Source organism: Prosopis cineraria, unplaced genomic scaffold, assembly GCF_029017545.1.
Source record: "Prosopis cineraria cultivar Desert tree isolate PC_DT_omini unplaced genomic scaffold, ASM2901754v1 PC3, whole genome shotgun sequence".
In the NCBI taxonomy this organism is placed as follows: domain Eukaryota; kingdom Viridiplantae; phylum Streptophyta; class Magnoliopsida; order Fabales; family Fabaceae; genus Prosopis; species Prosopis cineraria.
The window spans coordinates 39,978,872-39,994,376 of record NW_026555334.1 but is presented as its reverse complement, the minus strand read 5'-3'; the positions used below and the strand labels follow the sequence as shown (position 1 = coordinate 39,994,376).

General features: G+C 36.1%; 1 protein-coding gene and 1 pseudogene across 4 annotated transcripts; both read left to right on the top strand.

The window, feature by feature from the left end:
- Positions 1-397: 397 nt before the first annotated feature.
- LOC129305601 (probable aspartyl protease At4g16563) lies at positions 398-2,009 on the top strand (annotated as a pseudogene).
- Positions 2,010-7,032: 5,023 nt separating this feature from the next.
- LOC129305925 (protein TRANSPARENT TESTA 9-like) lies at positions 7,033-15,505 on the top strand. 4 transcript variants are annotated; one of them, XM_054946141.1, is made up of 20 exons: positions 7,033-7,353; positions 8,287-8,338; positions 8,485-8,561; positions 8,655-8,788; positions 8,951-9,047; positions 9,135-9,192; positions 9,630-9,738; positions 9,863-9,941; positions 10,046-10,235; positions 10,566-10,897; positions 11,719-11,807; positions 11,897-11,937; positions 12,100-12,174; positions 12,295-12,435; positions 12,705-12,810; positions 13,037-13,111; positions 13,206-13,255; positions 13,931-14,084; positions 14,164-14,330; positions 14,829-15,505. In XM_054946141.1, exons 1-20 carry the CDS (start codon positions 7,301-7,303, stop codon positions 15,099-15,101), a joined length of 2,352 nt encoding a protein of 783 aa, XP_054802116.1. In that variant the 5' UTR covers positions 7,033-7,300; the 3' UTR covers positions 15,102-15,505. The 4 variants fall into 4 exon arrangements, with proteins under 4 accessions (XP_054802116.1, XP_054802115.1, XP_054802114.1 ...); XM_054946140.1 differs by having other exon boundaries at positions 10,043-10,235; XM_054946139.1 differs by having other exon boundaries at positions 9,821-9,941.

The following is a 15,505-nucleotide window of genomic DNA, read 5'->3' as shown; positions in this document are numbered from 1 at the left end:
ATAAAATTCAGGTAAAAAAACATGAATGAAACTAGAGATGTAATATTACCAGTATTTACATGCAACAAGAAACGAGAAAAGGGCCAAGATTTATGTTACACGATGAGGTCGGGGATGTGTGTCGTCGCGGATTGGGTTTTATCACCAGACAACAGCTATTACAAGGTTTATGCTCATGTGATTTGGTAGAAGAAGACGCACGTCTTGTCCACCTTTCCGCTTTTTGACTATTACCATTACCCATGCTTTTCTGTACATAAAAATGGTAAACTATCATTTCCATTTTGCATTTTTAAAAAAATGGTAGCTGCTATACAAATAATAAAATAGGGAAGCGCAGCAAAATCGTAAAAATTCTTCATCTACTATCCTTGCGCACTCTCTAGCAAGTTGTTCAATGGCCTCTCCGCACATTCTCTGTTTTTTCTATCTCTTCTTTATCATCCCCTTTACTTCATCTTCATCATCTACACCCAATACCATTACCATTTCCCTCTCCCCCTTATCCATCACACAGCCATCTTTGGATCTATTGGAGACCCTCAAAGTACTCCCCTCTGCTACTCGAACCATAGTCCACCACCTCAAGTACCACAGCTTCAATTCTAAACCTCCCCTTATCAAAACGCAAGCGTATCCCAAGAGCTATGGTGGATACTCCATTAACCTTAACTTTGGAACCCCACCCCAAACATTTCCCTTCGTTTTGGACACCAAAAGCAGCCTGGTCTAGCTCCCCTGCACGTCTTGCTACCTCTGTTCTAAATGTTCCTTTCCTAAAATCGACCCCACCAAAATCCCCAAGTTCATTCCCAAGAATTCATCTTCTTCCAAGATTGTTGGTTGCCAAAACCCAAAATGTAGTTGGATATTAAGCTTTGACGTTCAATCTCGATGCTAAGGCTACAAACCCAATGCCTGAAATTGCTCCCAGATTTACCCTGCTTACATAATTCAGTATGGTTTGGGGTCAACAGTTGGCTTCTTACTCTCAGAAAATCTAGACTTCCCTGAAAAAGTCATTCTCGATTTTCTAGTTGAGTGCTCCATCTTATCAACACGCCAGCCCTCTGGGATCGTCGGATTTGATTGTGGACCAGAATCTCTGCCTTCTCAGATGGGTCTGACCAGGTTCTCCTATTGCTTACTATCTCACAGGTTTGACGACTCCTCGAAAAGCAGCAAACTCATCCTGCACAGTGCCTCCTCCAAAGCCAAGACTAAGGTTTTAGCTATGCACCGTTTTAACCAAACCCTACAGTGAACAATTTCGTGTTCCATAAGTATTACTATATAACCCTTTGAAAAGTCATTGTGGGAGGCAAGCAAGTCAAAATTCCTCACAAGTACATGCGGCCAGATTTCTAAGGAATTGGAGGCTCCATAGTAGACTCTAGCTCCACCTTCACATTTATGGAAAGGCCCTTTTTTGATTTGGTGGCATAGGAGTTTAGGTAATTATAGCAGGGCCAGGGACGTGGAAGCCCAATCTGGCCTGACACCATATTATGTTATTTTTGGCAAGAAATCAGCATCTTTCCCAAAATTAGCTTTTCAATTCAAAGGGGGTGCAAAAATGGTATTGCCTTTGAAGAACTATATCTCCCTTGTTGGTAAGTCAGGTGCTGCATGCTTGACCATTGTCTCAGACAATGTCACCAGTTCGGAAGTGGCCGGTGGGTCGGCGATCATTCTGGGTAATTACCAGTAGCAAGATTTTCATGTGGAATATGACTTGGAAAATGACATGCTCGGCTTTCGGCCTCAAAGTTGCAACAAGAGTACTTAGGAGATGGAAGCTAAGGCTCAACCATGGTAGCCTATGAACAATCACAGTGGGTATGATGGTCGTGTACGGTGGTGCCAACGTCACCGGGGATTGAAAGTGAGAGTTTGTGACAGGTAGCAGGTGTAATATTTATTTATTTTTAATGAGGGATCATGGAGTAGGCCAAAGTCATTGATTTTATGAACCTTGAAGTCAATTTAATAAATGCACTATTGACTGTCGTTTTGTAGCGTGTGTGGATGGCTGGAAGCTTAATGATTCTTATTCACAAAAGAAAATAATTCAAAACACTAATGCTATTGTTAGTTGACACATGTTAGGTGCTATTGACAAGGCATCATTGTTGATTTCTGCTGTGATTTTCATGTGATCCTGTTGTGTGTAGCTTTAATTTCCTTTTAAAGAAGCAAGGGTTTACAGATGTAACCATTTGATCTTTACCGCCCATCTTCCTTTCTGAATAGGGTCTGTTCCTTTTCCATATGATGATATTTAGAAAAGTTCGCTTTTGGGGGGAGTGGAGATAGAAGTGGAGCTTTTGTTTTTTATGCTTTGTCCAGTGGCACATTTTTCGGTTGTTTGCACCCATAGAACTAGAATCGGCCTTAAATTTAGAAACAAATTGTAAGCTAAATATTACCTTGGATTATAATCGACAGCATGAAATATAAAATATAGAAATATTAGGCATCTTGAATTTAAGTTTAATTAGTAAAGTTGGTAATATAAGTTAAATCTGCAAGCTCAACTTGGCAAACTATAAAATTATAGTGGGTTAGGTTTCTAAAAATGGATTCATTCAAATGCGGGTCAGGTTAGGCCTACACTGCATAACTTAGACCTAGACCCGAGGTTGGTAGGTTAGCATGCTTATTATTATTTAAAAAAAAAGATAAAAGAGAAATGCAAACCCTGGATCACTCTATTGCTTAGTACCTTAGTCCTAACTATCGTTGTCGCTCACTCGCTTGACTTCTTGGTTATCGACTTCTTGCTAGTGCTTGGTGCTCGCTTCCTTCTTGCATCTTGCTCGCTCATTTAGTTCTTCAATCTCTACTGCATAATCTGCTCGTTAAGGAAACCCAGTTGTTTAGCAAGTCACTCATTCAGCTCTTTACTTTGGTCGTCGCTCTTGTCAATTTGCTTGCCTTAGCTCAATTCAGAGTTCGGAATCTCTCAATCTACCCTTGGCTCAGCTCTTTTACTCGAGCTCCTCATTAATTGAATCTTTTGCTCACTATCTTGCTCGTGCTCAAGGTAAAATGCATAGAATGTTGGTGAGGTGATAACCTAAGAAGAATTTTCATACCCTATTAACCAAATAGAGCAATTAAATGTGAAAAAAAATGAGGGTTTGAGTTTGAAGACCGGGGAAAGACAGAACATGAAGATAAAGAGGGTCAATCCCATATCTAACTCACCCTTTTGCATTAATTTCTATTCCTCAGCAACAAAATCTAGCATAACATATAGTTCAACTGCTTTTTTATGACCAGTTATCATCATATCATACTTGAGTTGGATAGAAAAGAATCTTCACTCTTCATGCCCTCTTCTACATAGATCATATTCTAATTTTATTGGTCTTTGATTGTGATTGTGACATGAATAATTAAACTAAACTATTTGGTATCCCATTTGTAATTATATATGGCAAGAGAGAATTTGCTCATCTAAGAATTGCTTTCTGAACAATATTCTCTTGCTATTGGTGGTATAATTTTCACATTTGACTTTTGCTTGGATGTTATTTCACCCATGTGGATAAGTCTCACTCGTCCTCTTTATCTCCATTAAGGAATTTCCTTAAAAATCATATCATGTTTATCCTTACACCTCATTTAACAATTGGCATTTAACTTCACTGGAAGTAGCCCCTATACATTCTTGCAAGCACTCGTTTTAAGGGGAGAAATCACTGCTTCTAAAAATAATAATTCTGCATTCACATATTATTTATTCTTTTATAATTGTATTTTCTCTTTGAAATTTTAATGGTATGTAATATCATTATTTGTGCCAACATCCATATAAATTTGAGTTGTTTGGTTAGTTATTTCAGCCTCTATTTACTTTAGATAAATTAATCATATGTTGTAGGATGGCTTATGCTGGTGTTACGGATATCAAGCTAATGTGGAAAAACCAACAACTATTGAGTTTGACTCTTTTGTGCGACATAATTCAAATAAAAAAGCTAAAACAAAAGCTTGCACATCTGAAATATGGAAGTATTATACTAAAATTAGTCTAGTAGATGGAAAAGAGAAGGCTACATGCAACGGTTATGGAAAACCATTTGTTATTGGTGGTAGGGACTATGGCATTCTAACCCACACCCATTTTTCTCCACAACTTTATACCATGGCATATGTGGATTTTCATTAGCCATACGTGTCTTCTCCATTTTCATTTAATTAATTTATTAAGTTTAATTAGTCAACAAAGTTTATGTGGGCGTGCCTAATGGTGCGTCCTACCAGCACGACATTTTGTAAAGCCATACTGTGATGTTTCAATCAGTTGGATTGCTCAATATCTATTCATTCCCTTCTTCCAGTGTCTTTTCTTTCTGCCAAGTTCATCATACAATATTGGGTGGGTTCGGTCAATCATGACATACAAAGAAATCAAGGCAGGTTAGCCACACGCTACTGATAACGTTCACAAGGGGAATGCTTGGCAAAACAGAGAGCCCACAGGCAATAGTTAATTTGCAGACTCTGCCCTGAAGAAAGAACGCAAAAAAGGAATCACATCATTTTGTCACTGCAATAAGAAGTTGCAATAATATCTATGGCACCTTGAATATAATATTTGAAAACTACAAACCCCATCCCGTATGAAGAAATTGTCAGAAATCATGCATTTTAATGTTAGGATCGGAAATTAAAAGGACGAGGTTTCCACACTCGCGCATGCTAAAAGTTCAGACTTAAAGCTACTGATTATTTGACCGGACGCTTTCATGCGGGCGTAAGAACACTCGCATGAAATCTGCAGGTAAAGTTCAATAACAGTTATGTGGTTCCCTTTCCCCGTGCACTTGAGGCAGTTCCCGTACCAAAAAAAAAAAAAAAATTGCTTGGGGGCTAGCTACTATTTCTGTACCAGGATTAAACCTTAAAAATAAAGTTAACAAGCGGAATGTATAGAGAAATATACAAATGTCAGATGAAAGACAGACAAATTGTTGATTTCTCGTGCATGATGCACCCATGTATGCAAGTGAGGATACTCCAAAGAAACATTACGAGACTTGATTTCATCCGTCTCTTTGTCCTCATGCGTTTCCACTTTTTCCTCAGCAAGAGTTCCGTTAATTCCATCTCTGGTCATGTAATGGATCAATAGTACGGTTTCCACGTACTATGCTCCTTTTAAGATTAGTATGCCCGTCTTCTTCGAGTTTGAACGAATTAAAAAGGAGACGACTTTCCAATGGAAGTAATTGATTTGGAACCCTGTGACAGGACGAATTTGCTGACGTCTACTTGGATGAGTGTATTGGGACCAAATGATCCACATCATTCATGTAAGCTGATTAATAATCTCGGTGGTCCACACTGGATTAGCTGTCCATCTGTGATGATAGTTGGATACAATACTGGAATTTTAGGGAAAATCAATTTCAACGTTTTTTGTGAAAAATTTCAGCATTTAGAGCTTAGACTTCTGCTTTTTTTCTTTTTTTTTTTGGTGAGACGGGATCTTATATACATTCTAACATATATGAGCATTGCGTTTTATTTTCTAAAACTTAAAAGGTTATTAATGCTTGTTTGGTGGGGAGAAAAATAGTATGCAGGAGGACTAATAATTGATGTGGAGGAAGAGTGGGCTCGCCCATTTCAGCCCTGCCAGTTTAATGCAAATGGGACTTGTCACTTCGTGACTCTTTTCCAAGATAGAGCCCACAATCACTGCGTGTGAGTGTATCTTTTTTTTTTTTTTTAAATAAATAAAGTCCCCCGATCACGTAATTTTATTTAACATGCGGGAACATCAAATTTATTTTACATATCAAGAAATTAATTTTCAGGTGAATTTATATTGCTAATCCATTATGCTTTATTATATATAATGATGATTTCTGTTGACTGAACAATTTTTTTAAATGCAAACGTAATTTAAAATACCTCGATTGACTAACCTATATTAACATGAAAATTTAATTTTAGTGCTTGAACGAACTTTGGCCATCTTTTTCTTTTCAATTTTCTCGCAACACTCGATTTTTCAACATTTGTTTGGCAGAGGGTGAATTTTAAAATTGAAGTTATTACTTTTTATTTTTTGAAGCGTAGGCACGCCCCAATATTATATTCATATCTGCCTCATTTTAATCTTAGGCTTGTCCTCAGGTGAAAAAAAGGTTTATGTTCCATACCCATCTCATTCTATTGGCTCATTTTTTTGACATATTAGTCATTCCTTGGGTGTAGTAATTACATGGTCCTGGGCTCCTGGTTGTTAAAAAAAAAAAAAAAAAAAGCCAGGAGTGAGTACATTTGCGTTCCTGGGCACCCGTTAGTCGTTACTCATTTTTTGCATACCTGGGACCCCCCCTTTTTTAAATGTGAATATATTTGCATTCAACTAACAAAATTTAAGCGTGCGTGGGGGGAAAAAATGTTCACGTGTTATGGGGAGATATTCAAAATTTTTATTTTTATTTTACACAATATTAATACTATTGATGATAAAAATATAAAAAGTCTACTAAATAAACTTGTTATGAGTGTTAAGAGTTTTTATCATGGTTATGTATTTGAATCACAACCCTTATATTTGTATTAATTTAATTAGGAGAGATTTATACTTTTTACCTTTCGTGTCTTGGGAGAAATAATATATGTTATTAGTAGAGTTTTTTCCTTATGTATTTATAATGTTTTGAAGCAATGGACTCGAGAAAATTGTTAGATATGAAAAGTAAAATATTGAAAACAAAACAAAATAATTACGTCTAATATAATTAAAAATAATAAGCATGTCATTATATTTATATATTTAATTAATACTAAAAAATATAAAAAATATCATGATATTATTGTCACGTAAGAAGTATAATAAAATAAAAGCAATAATGGTAAAGACAAATAGACACTGTAGATCTTCCCCCGTGTTCTATTATTTCCTTTCCGGGTCACCGTAGTTTCTCACTTTCGTGTGTCGGTAATGTTTTTTTTTTTTTTTTTTATTTATGCCAGGCAGTAATGATTGATCGCTACCCAGTTCAGATTGCTCAAAAGTTTTTAGTTAGGAGTCATCACCAGTTGCGTTTTCCATTCTTTTTTTGTTCAGGAAAACAGTGATTGTGAAGAGGTCAAGAAATAAAACGGTTGACTTGATATCGGAAAAGGTTGAAAGGTTGTTGAGTGAGGGGTTTACTGCAAGAGCAGGCTACCAAACGGCCAAAGCAGTGTGTTTTGGCTTTTGGGTGCCACCATTCATTTACATTGCAATGCAAAACTTCGATTACCGCCTTCGCCGATCTCCTTTATCACCATGTGGCATACCTTCTGGCGATCTATTGATCGCTTCTCCATTGAGCACTTCAAGTAAGTGTTCCTTTCCTTTTCCCCCCCTTCTCTCTTTTCTTTCTTCCAATGTACTTCACCTTCTTTAGGGTTTGATTTAAACTTTAGCTGCCTGTAAATTGCAATTTTAATCCTTGCGGACAAGCAATGGGTTGTTTAGTTTTGGTTAAGCTTTGATTAATTGTTGAACCCTCCTCAGGCTTCGGCCTGCCTCCTTTATTCAAAAAAAGAAAAAAAAGAAAGAGATGACGCAGAGAATGGATAAAGTGAAAGAAAATCGGATTTCGTTGTGATCTTAGGCTCCGCTATTATTGATTTTGAATGCCTCGAATAACCAGCATTATAATTTTTGGTCATGGATTGGCCATACCATAGTGGAGCCAACATGCACTGATTCGTAAAATGTTGAGGTTTATCACATTTGTTTCAACTGTGCATGCTTTGAGAGTCCTACTTGTGAATGCTTGTTCCGAACCAATTTGACTTGCGACGGCGTACTGATCATATTTGGCCTTGAGTAGCAATGCCCAATTTTGAAGTCTTAGGAATTCACTGAATTAGTCCAATGTTGTAATTTCCTCAATTGAGCAAATTTCTGACACAAACATAAGGGACATTTGATTTTCCTACAGTTCTTTACAATGTCTTACTCGTAAGGACGACAATATATTGGAAGTTTTCATTCCCAGCCTATATTGTCCAATATTCAATCCTAGGAGTCATAAACAGCTTTATTTGATGCGGTCAGTCAAAAAAGTTAGGGAGTAGTTTTTACGACTTATGTTTTAGCAAAAGAAGAAGAAGAAGAAGAAGAAGAAGATGCTGTTATGATTTTTGAGATTCCAAGTACCTAGATATGTTGTTTCTAGATTGTTTGCTTGTTTATATTTTTACATTAATTTTGCCGATCATTCTGTTATACTCATGACCTGTATGATCTTATTGAGTTTACAGATCTGTCATCAATGAATTGCGGCGGATTAAAGTTGTAAACAAACATAACATGGTAACTTAATTCGCTTTTAATCCACACTGTTCATTTACCCCCAAAACAATGCCATTCCTAATTTTATTGAAATTATATTAGTTACCGGACCCCTTTATCATAGAAGGGGGTAAAAGCCATGTACTTATGCCTGCCATTTCTTTCAGGAACTAGTGATGGATTTGCTACAGTCCATTGTTGAGATAGTCACTTATGGTGATAGACAAGATCCTTTCATTTTTGAGTATGATCCCTTATGCATCATGACATTCTTATCTTCTGATTCTGTTTTGTCTTGATGAAATTTGAGTACTCCTGACTGGTTGTAATTATTCAGATGTTTCATGGAACACCAAGTACTAGCAGAATTCGTTCGTATACTAAAGATCAGTAAAAATTCAAAAATTGAGGCACCTTTGCTTCAATATCTGAGCATACTGATTCAAAATATGGATAGCGAACATTCAATTTGTAAGATGCTTAATTAATTGTTATCCATGGCTAATCTCCTAAAATTTGAAGTTTTACCTGTTTCTGCACATTTGAATTATTATCTAGAAAGTGTTCAATTGCAAGAGCAGGATTAGGACGGTTACTTATATAAAATTAGTGTGACATCTTTACTTGTTGCAGACTATTGTTTCAGCAATGATTATATTAACAACATAATTTCACATCCATTTATCTTTGATGGGGGAGACCTAGCTCCATATTACGTATCTTTTCTAAGGTTTTGATCTATTCATCCTTTCCTATGTTTCTCTCTTTCCTCGTTGTTTTACTCTTCTTCTAACTTTTTGTTGCCTTGTTCATTCAGAGCTGTTAGCAGTAAGGTAAACAGAGACACACTTTGCCTACTTGTGAAGGTTCATGGGGTAAGCTAAATATCATAATTTTATTGTCTTGCTGCTGTATGTTTAATGAACTTTGTCACTTTCTCACTTTTGAACGGGACCTAGGGCTCTTTGCATTGCATTTATCAGGCGATGGTTTTTTTTTTGGCTTGGACCATTAAAGGTTTTATTTCAGTATATAAAGCATCTCATCAGAGGAGATAATATAATGTTATTTTTACTAAGGCTGCAGTCAAACTAGAGGTAGATAGTTCTCCACTTAATATCATGTAGTTCAGGCGTTTTATGATGAATAATTGTGTTGTGAACAGGGAAAACAATCACCAATTTTCTGTAACTATCAGTTTGCAATAAATTGGTAGCATGCTCAGTTTACTGTTGCCTTTTGCTTTTACAGTAGAATTCAATATTCATCCAAACCCTGGTGTGGTTTTTCTGTGATGTTCTATCAACTGCAGGATGTTGTTGTTTCCTTTCCCTTGTATATTGAGGCTCTTAGGTTCGCTCATCACGAGGAAAGAATGATTAAGACTGCTATACGTGCATTAACTCTCAACATTTACAATGGTATACTGTTGTTCTTCTCTAGAAGCTTGCGTTTATGCAATACACTTTTAATTTTAACATTGGCACAATCTTGGTTCTACAGTTAGTGATGACATGGTGTTTCAATTCATAACAACTCCTCCAGTTTCAGAGTACTTCTCTGACCTGGTTTGCAGACTAAGAGATCTTTGCTCTGATTTAGACGCTTGTCTCCATTCTAGAGGGTATGTTTCTAGTGTTTAGTTTATAATTTTTTTAAGATAATCATCGTACTGTTTGTATGTGCTCAAGGGGAAACTGAAGAGATGAATGTTCTGCATTGAAGCAGGGAGATGGACGCTCAAAAGGGAAGAAACAGTCTGATTGTTGAATCTGATAAAGTTGTGGATGATCTATACTACCTTAAAGACATTCTTAGTGTTGGCGAGCCTTGTTTGAGTGGACTTGTTACTGAAAATCTTCTCAACGGACTTGTGTTTCCAATAATAATCTCATTACTGGCTTCAAAGGAGAACAATGTGAGACCATATGTTTTTGATGCTGAATATTTATTACAACATGTCCTGCAAATTAAAAATTCCATTATTTGTCGCTACCCTCTGTTTTATACTATTCCTAATTGTGCTAAATGTTACTGTTGAGTTCTATAGGGCTTAAATTTTTTAAAAGGTGTGGATAGCTTACCTACAACATTGTAAATGAGAAATTAAAAACAAAACAACCGTAGTAGACAACAAAAGTGAATATTTCATGTTAATGGAACTCTTGCATGTCAATTGTTCTTGCTTTATATGGAAAGAGTCTTTCCATATGATGTACTCATTCAAGCAACGCATTATGTGCTCCAGGACTCAAATCTATCTGCAATCACATCTCTATATATCCTGTCTCTTCTTCTTCAAGTCGTTGGTGGAAAGTGTATAATCAATAATGTGGCTGGGGTTATCCTCTATCCTTTCTTGACCTTAAATGTGAGACATCTGAATGAAGGGAATGCGTCTCATGAACCCAGCGATGTTTATCCTTTTTCTAAGCATGTGAATGAAGTCAAAAGAGTTATATGTTGCGCTCCTGAGTGCAAAGGAGCAGAGAGCAATGACAGGAACTATGATGCTCATATAGTAGATTTCATGTCCAGTTTCAATGTTAGCAGCTCCACTGGGGATATTTATCTTAAACGGTTGGTATTTTCTCAGTTTTCACCATTGCTTTTGGCCTAATTCATGAGCGGATTCTATCATAGTGTTAAAAAGTATTATTTTATCTCTTTTTTTAACTACATTGTTGTCTTTGTATTGTGAATAAGTGAAGAATTTGTTGACAGTAAAAGGTTGCCGGCAGTGACTTATCTCATGGCTTTTCAGCATAAATTGATCATTATCTTTTCTTCTTCTTTTGTAATTCATTGATTTTAACATGAATTTCTTTTGTCTGAACAGTCTTCTTTTCTTATGCCAATGCCAGATCTCCATTTTAATTTGTTTCATTTAGATAAGGCTTTGCAAGTCTTTTAGGGCATTTCAAATTACAAACATAGGGAGCTCCTGACATCAGGAGGAAGTGCGTGAAGAACTCAATAGTTTGTGCCAGTGAATGTGATGGACCCCCCTCCCAAAGTTTATGATTAAAAACATAATCAACAGGATGAGGGAGATGGAGGCTGCATGGAGGAATGTGAAACTAACCTTTACAGCAAGGATGGGACACATGTTGGCTTTTGGAAGGAGTTTGTAGGGTCTGAATGAGGATTACCTTGTGGAACAATTACAGTATAGTTTGTGCGGGTGATAGCTCGCATCTAGGCATAACATTATTTAGAGGTTCTCTTCATATTTTCATGTTTTCTGTGTAATGGCAAATCTGACATTCTGGTGGTTTGCTTCTATTTTTGTTAGTAATTCTTCAGTTCTAGTGTGTTCATATAATTTCTGTAGTTTTATGTTTGGGTTTCATCGGATGAAAGTTTCTAGATATTCTCTAATGAAATCTTTATTGCTGCAGGGATGGAATGCTTGCATATATTTTCTCTGACCATTATCCCATGCTGCTAGGTTCTGTATTTTTATTGCTTATTTTGTCAGAAAGTAAAGGTACTATGATTTGATTCTATGCTTGTAGCCTAGCAGTAATCTTCATATGAGTAATTTTTAAGTTTGTTAAACCTACCTTTTGACTGCAGATCTTGATTGTGCATTAGCTCCAGTGATCGGGTTATATAAGGTCTGGAATGTATTTGCATGTTTGGTGTTAGTTAAATGCTGCCTTGAGATTAGCATGACATGTTCTACTTTTGGAACCTTTCCTTTTGCTTACATGTATTCATTATTTAACCAGAATTCAATGCATTACATTTTTTCTCTCTCTCCTCTCTCTGTGTTTCAGTGTCAGACTAATGATGCATCAACATCAACTTCTAAGTCTGCTGATGGAGGTATCTTCATTAAATTTATGCCTGAGGTATATGTAACGTTACTATCAACCCTAGTTCGATCGAATTATTTTTCATTATTAGGTTTTGAATTTGATTTCCATATTAAGTAAGATATGAAAATATCTGTATTCCTCTGAAATCTGCAGATTTTAAATGCTCTATTGAAGGTGTTAGCCTTTCAGCAATCCCTCTCTGCAATGGCACTATGGCATACAGGGTGGTGCTTTCTAAAGCTACTTAGCATTCACAGAGAGGGACTTCATGGTGATAATCTTCACCTGTTCAGTGTAGGTATTCAGCTAGTTTCTGTACACTACTATTATAAGTGGATTTTGCTGGTGTCATATACATATATATATATATATATATATATTTGTAAGTATGACCAAGGAAAATTTGATATGTCTACATGATTAAATTCACCTTTTTGTTTTTTGGCTTTGGTTTACAAGCTATAGGAAGCAAAGATTAATTTCATCATTGTCATTTCAGAAATACCAATTTGTATTGCATCCAAAGTTTCTGAAGTTTTATGTTTTCTAGTTTTCATCAACAGACTTCTTGCAAGCAGTCCCGAGAAGGCTTTCTTAAAGAACTTGATGGAATTTGGTTTGATCATATTCCAAATGCTTTAAGAAGTCAATGGGCAAGTTGTAAAAAAGGTACCTCTCACCTGATTCACTCTGTAGCTGAACCTAGTATGTTTTTATTTGGCGAACTATTTGGGGAATGATTAAAAGTAAAACATGGTAAAATTGGCTGAAAAATACATACATGAAATTCTTTGAAAATGAAAATTGTAACAGTAAAAATTATCCTACATCTAACTAATTCGAATTCAACTCCATGAACTCGTTTCTCTGTGCTCATGCTTCAAATTGCATGCAGTTCTTGAGGAATCTTCCCAGCATAAAGATTCTTTGTTCATGTTGGAGCTCGCTCTCCACCAACAATCAATTAATGGTATTCTCATCTTGAATGAATTCATGGCATCTTCTTCAGAGTACTGATTTTTATTCTATCTTCTCAAAGAGTAAATAAATTTATATTATGACAGGTGAAACATCTTCATATTTTTCTTGGCAAGGGATGATTGATGCAGTGAAGGTGTTGTGATTTATTTATTTTTCCAGTTGTCATGCAGATTGGCTGTGATATTTTGTTTATGATGATTAGTCAGTTTATATGAAGTTCAAATTCATCTTGTGGATCGCCAATATGGTTGTTTCTTATCTCTATGAACATAAGCTATATCTTCGAGTGATGCTTTATGCATGTTTGCTGTCAAATGATAGTCAATTCAATAACATTGAAAAATCGGAGCCTTGTTTTCGTGAAATTCAAAAGTGGTCAAGTGATCTGCCAAACGAAAATAATTTTAACAAATGTTCTCTTCTCTGTCTTTTTTTTTTTTTTTATGCTTACCTGTTATGAGACGTGGAGAAGCCCATGATCAAATGCATGGAATTTATTTGGTTTGATATTTGCAGGTGTGACTCAAATGTCATAACCTCATAAAGTTCATGTTACTTTCTTTTCTTCCCGCACTTTGGTGAAAGATATATTAAAGCTTTGATGTACTTTATCATTCCTGGTTCCTGCCTCGCCCTATGCTAACTGTTATATAAAAATAAAATCCTCCTGAAAAATTTTCTTGCTGTTTTATTTTGATTTCAATTGAAGGCTTCTTGTTGGTCCAATATTTCATTGCTTCTATTAACATGTTATCTAATCCTCATCAAAGTTCTAGAAGGGTACATATCTTATTAATTAAGTGTGCAGGTTTTTATTCTCCATATCCAGCTGCAGTCGTTTATTTCCAAAGGTGTATTAGTTGAGAATCCATTATTGCTGGGCAGTCCTACCACCAATGATTCTGGAGCAATCCATTCTTCAGATGTTTCAAATGCTAGCTTCGGATCAGATGTTTCCTTAGGTTGGCCTCATCTAATTAAACTTTATCTTGTCCCTGGCATCATTTTTCTTGGTCATCTAACCCTACATGGCTTTTGCAGAATCTGGTACGCCCTGCAGAATTGCCTTTTCCAATTCTGAAATCAGGGATATATACATGATACCAGTGGCAAGTGGAATGACTGGAAAGTTGCTTCTTGCCGAGAAACATCCTTTTCGCAGTTATCGTGGAGTTGTTATTGCAATTGCACCATTGGCGGGGTTGAATGTAAGTTAGATGTTATGTTATCTTAAACTTCTAATGGTCAAAACGTAGTTGTCATCATATCTTTATACAATGTTGGCAGATCATTTAAGAAATTTAATAGTGTGAAGATGCCTTTGACCGTTTCATTCTTTCTTGGTTGGTAAACTTCCGTTTCTTATCCAAATGACTCTAGATGTTACCAGATAGGCTTAGGATGGAATAATTTATACTCTTGTGCATTGCCCTGCATATCTTTATGTGATTCTTGAAGAGGTGCTTCGCAAAGAAAACACGTGCGCGCATGCACACTCCTTTTTGATAACTTCAATGGCTCATTTACCGTACTGATAAATTTTGCTCCATCTCAATTGTGAAAATCAAACGGCAAGCAACAAAAAACCATCAAGTAGCCATTCATCTGTGGATGTTGTGCGAGTACATATTCAATATCTTCTGAGCATGTACGATGCATCTGTTCATTTCAAATTTTCATTATTTTTTATTTCCTCCTTGATACAGCCTAAGATAGATGAGGAGCACCCTTCATGGTTGCGTCTTCGAATAAGAGAGTTTGATGCAGAGTTCTATACTAACAAAGGGAATGGAAAGCACCTCAACCCATCTGATCACGTGAAAGATGGGATATGGACTCTCGGTTTCCCAAATAAAAAAGCATGTGAGTCTGCTAAATTAACAATTATGAGTGAAATTACCAAGCAAAGATCAGCTGTAGAGTACATACTTGCGCCACTGCTTCAGTATGATCTTGGATTAGCTGAAACTGAAAGCTGAGGTGATCAAAGCTCTGACTGTAGTTTAGCTCACAATTATTTTTTCCTTTGATTTTCTTTCTTCTCTTTTGTATTCAATTTACTTGTCAAAAGTATTTTCTTTCGTTTCTTATTTTGGTTTTATGAAGTGGAAAAGGGCTTTCACCTTGCATAATGTTGGTGAAGATTTACCATGTCATACACCAATTACAATCAGCAAGGTTGCTTGTGTAGAATGTAAATACGTAATCATTCATATTAACTTCTGTTGTATGTGTTTGAGCTTGCAGAGCGTTTTTTGGGGCCCAGTATTGAGCATATAAGCTAATCACTGCCTCTATCATGTAACTCTGATTTCATGTAGAAACGTGTTTGTTTGTGATACTTGAATTCATATATCTGTGGCAGTTTTTGATTTCTCATGAA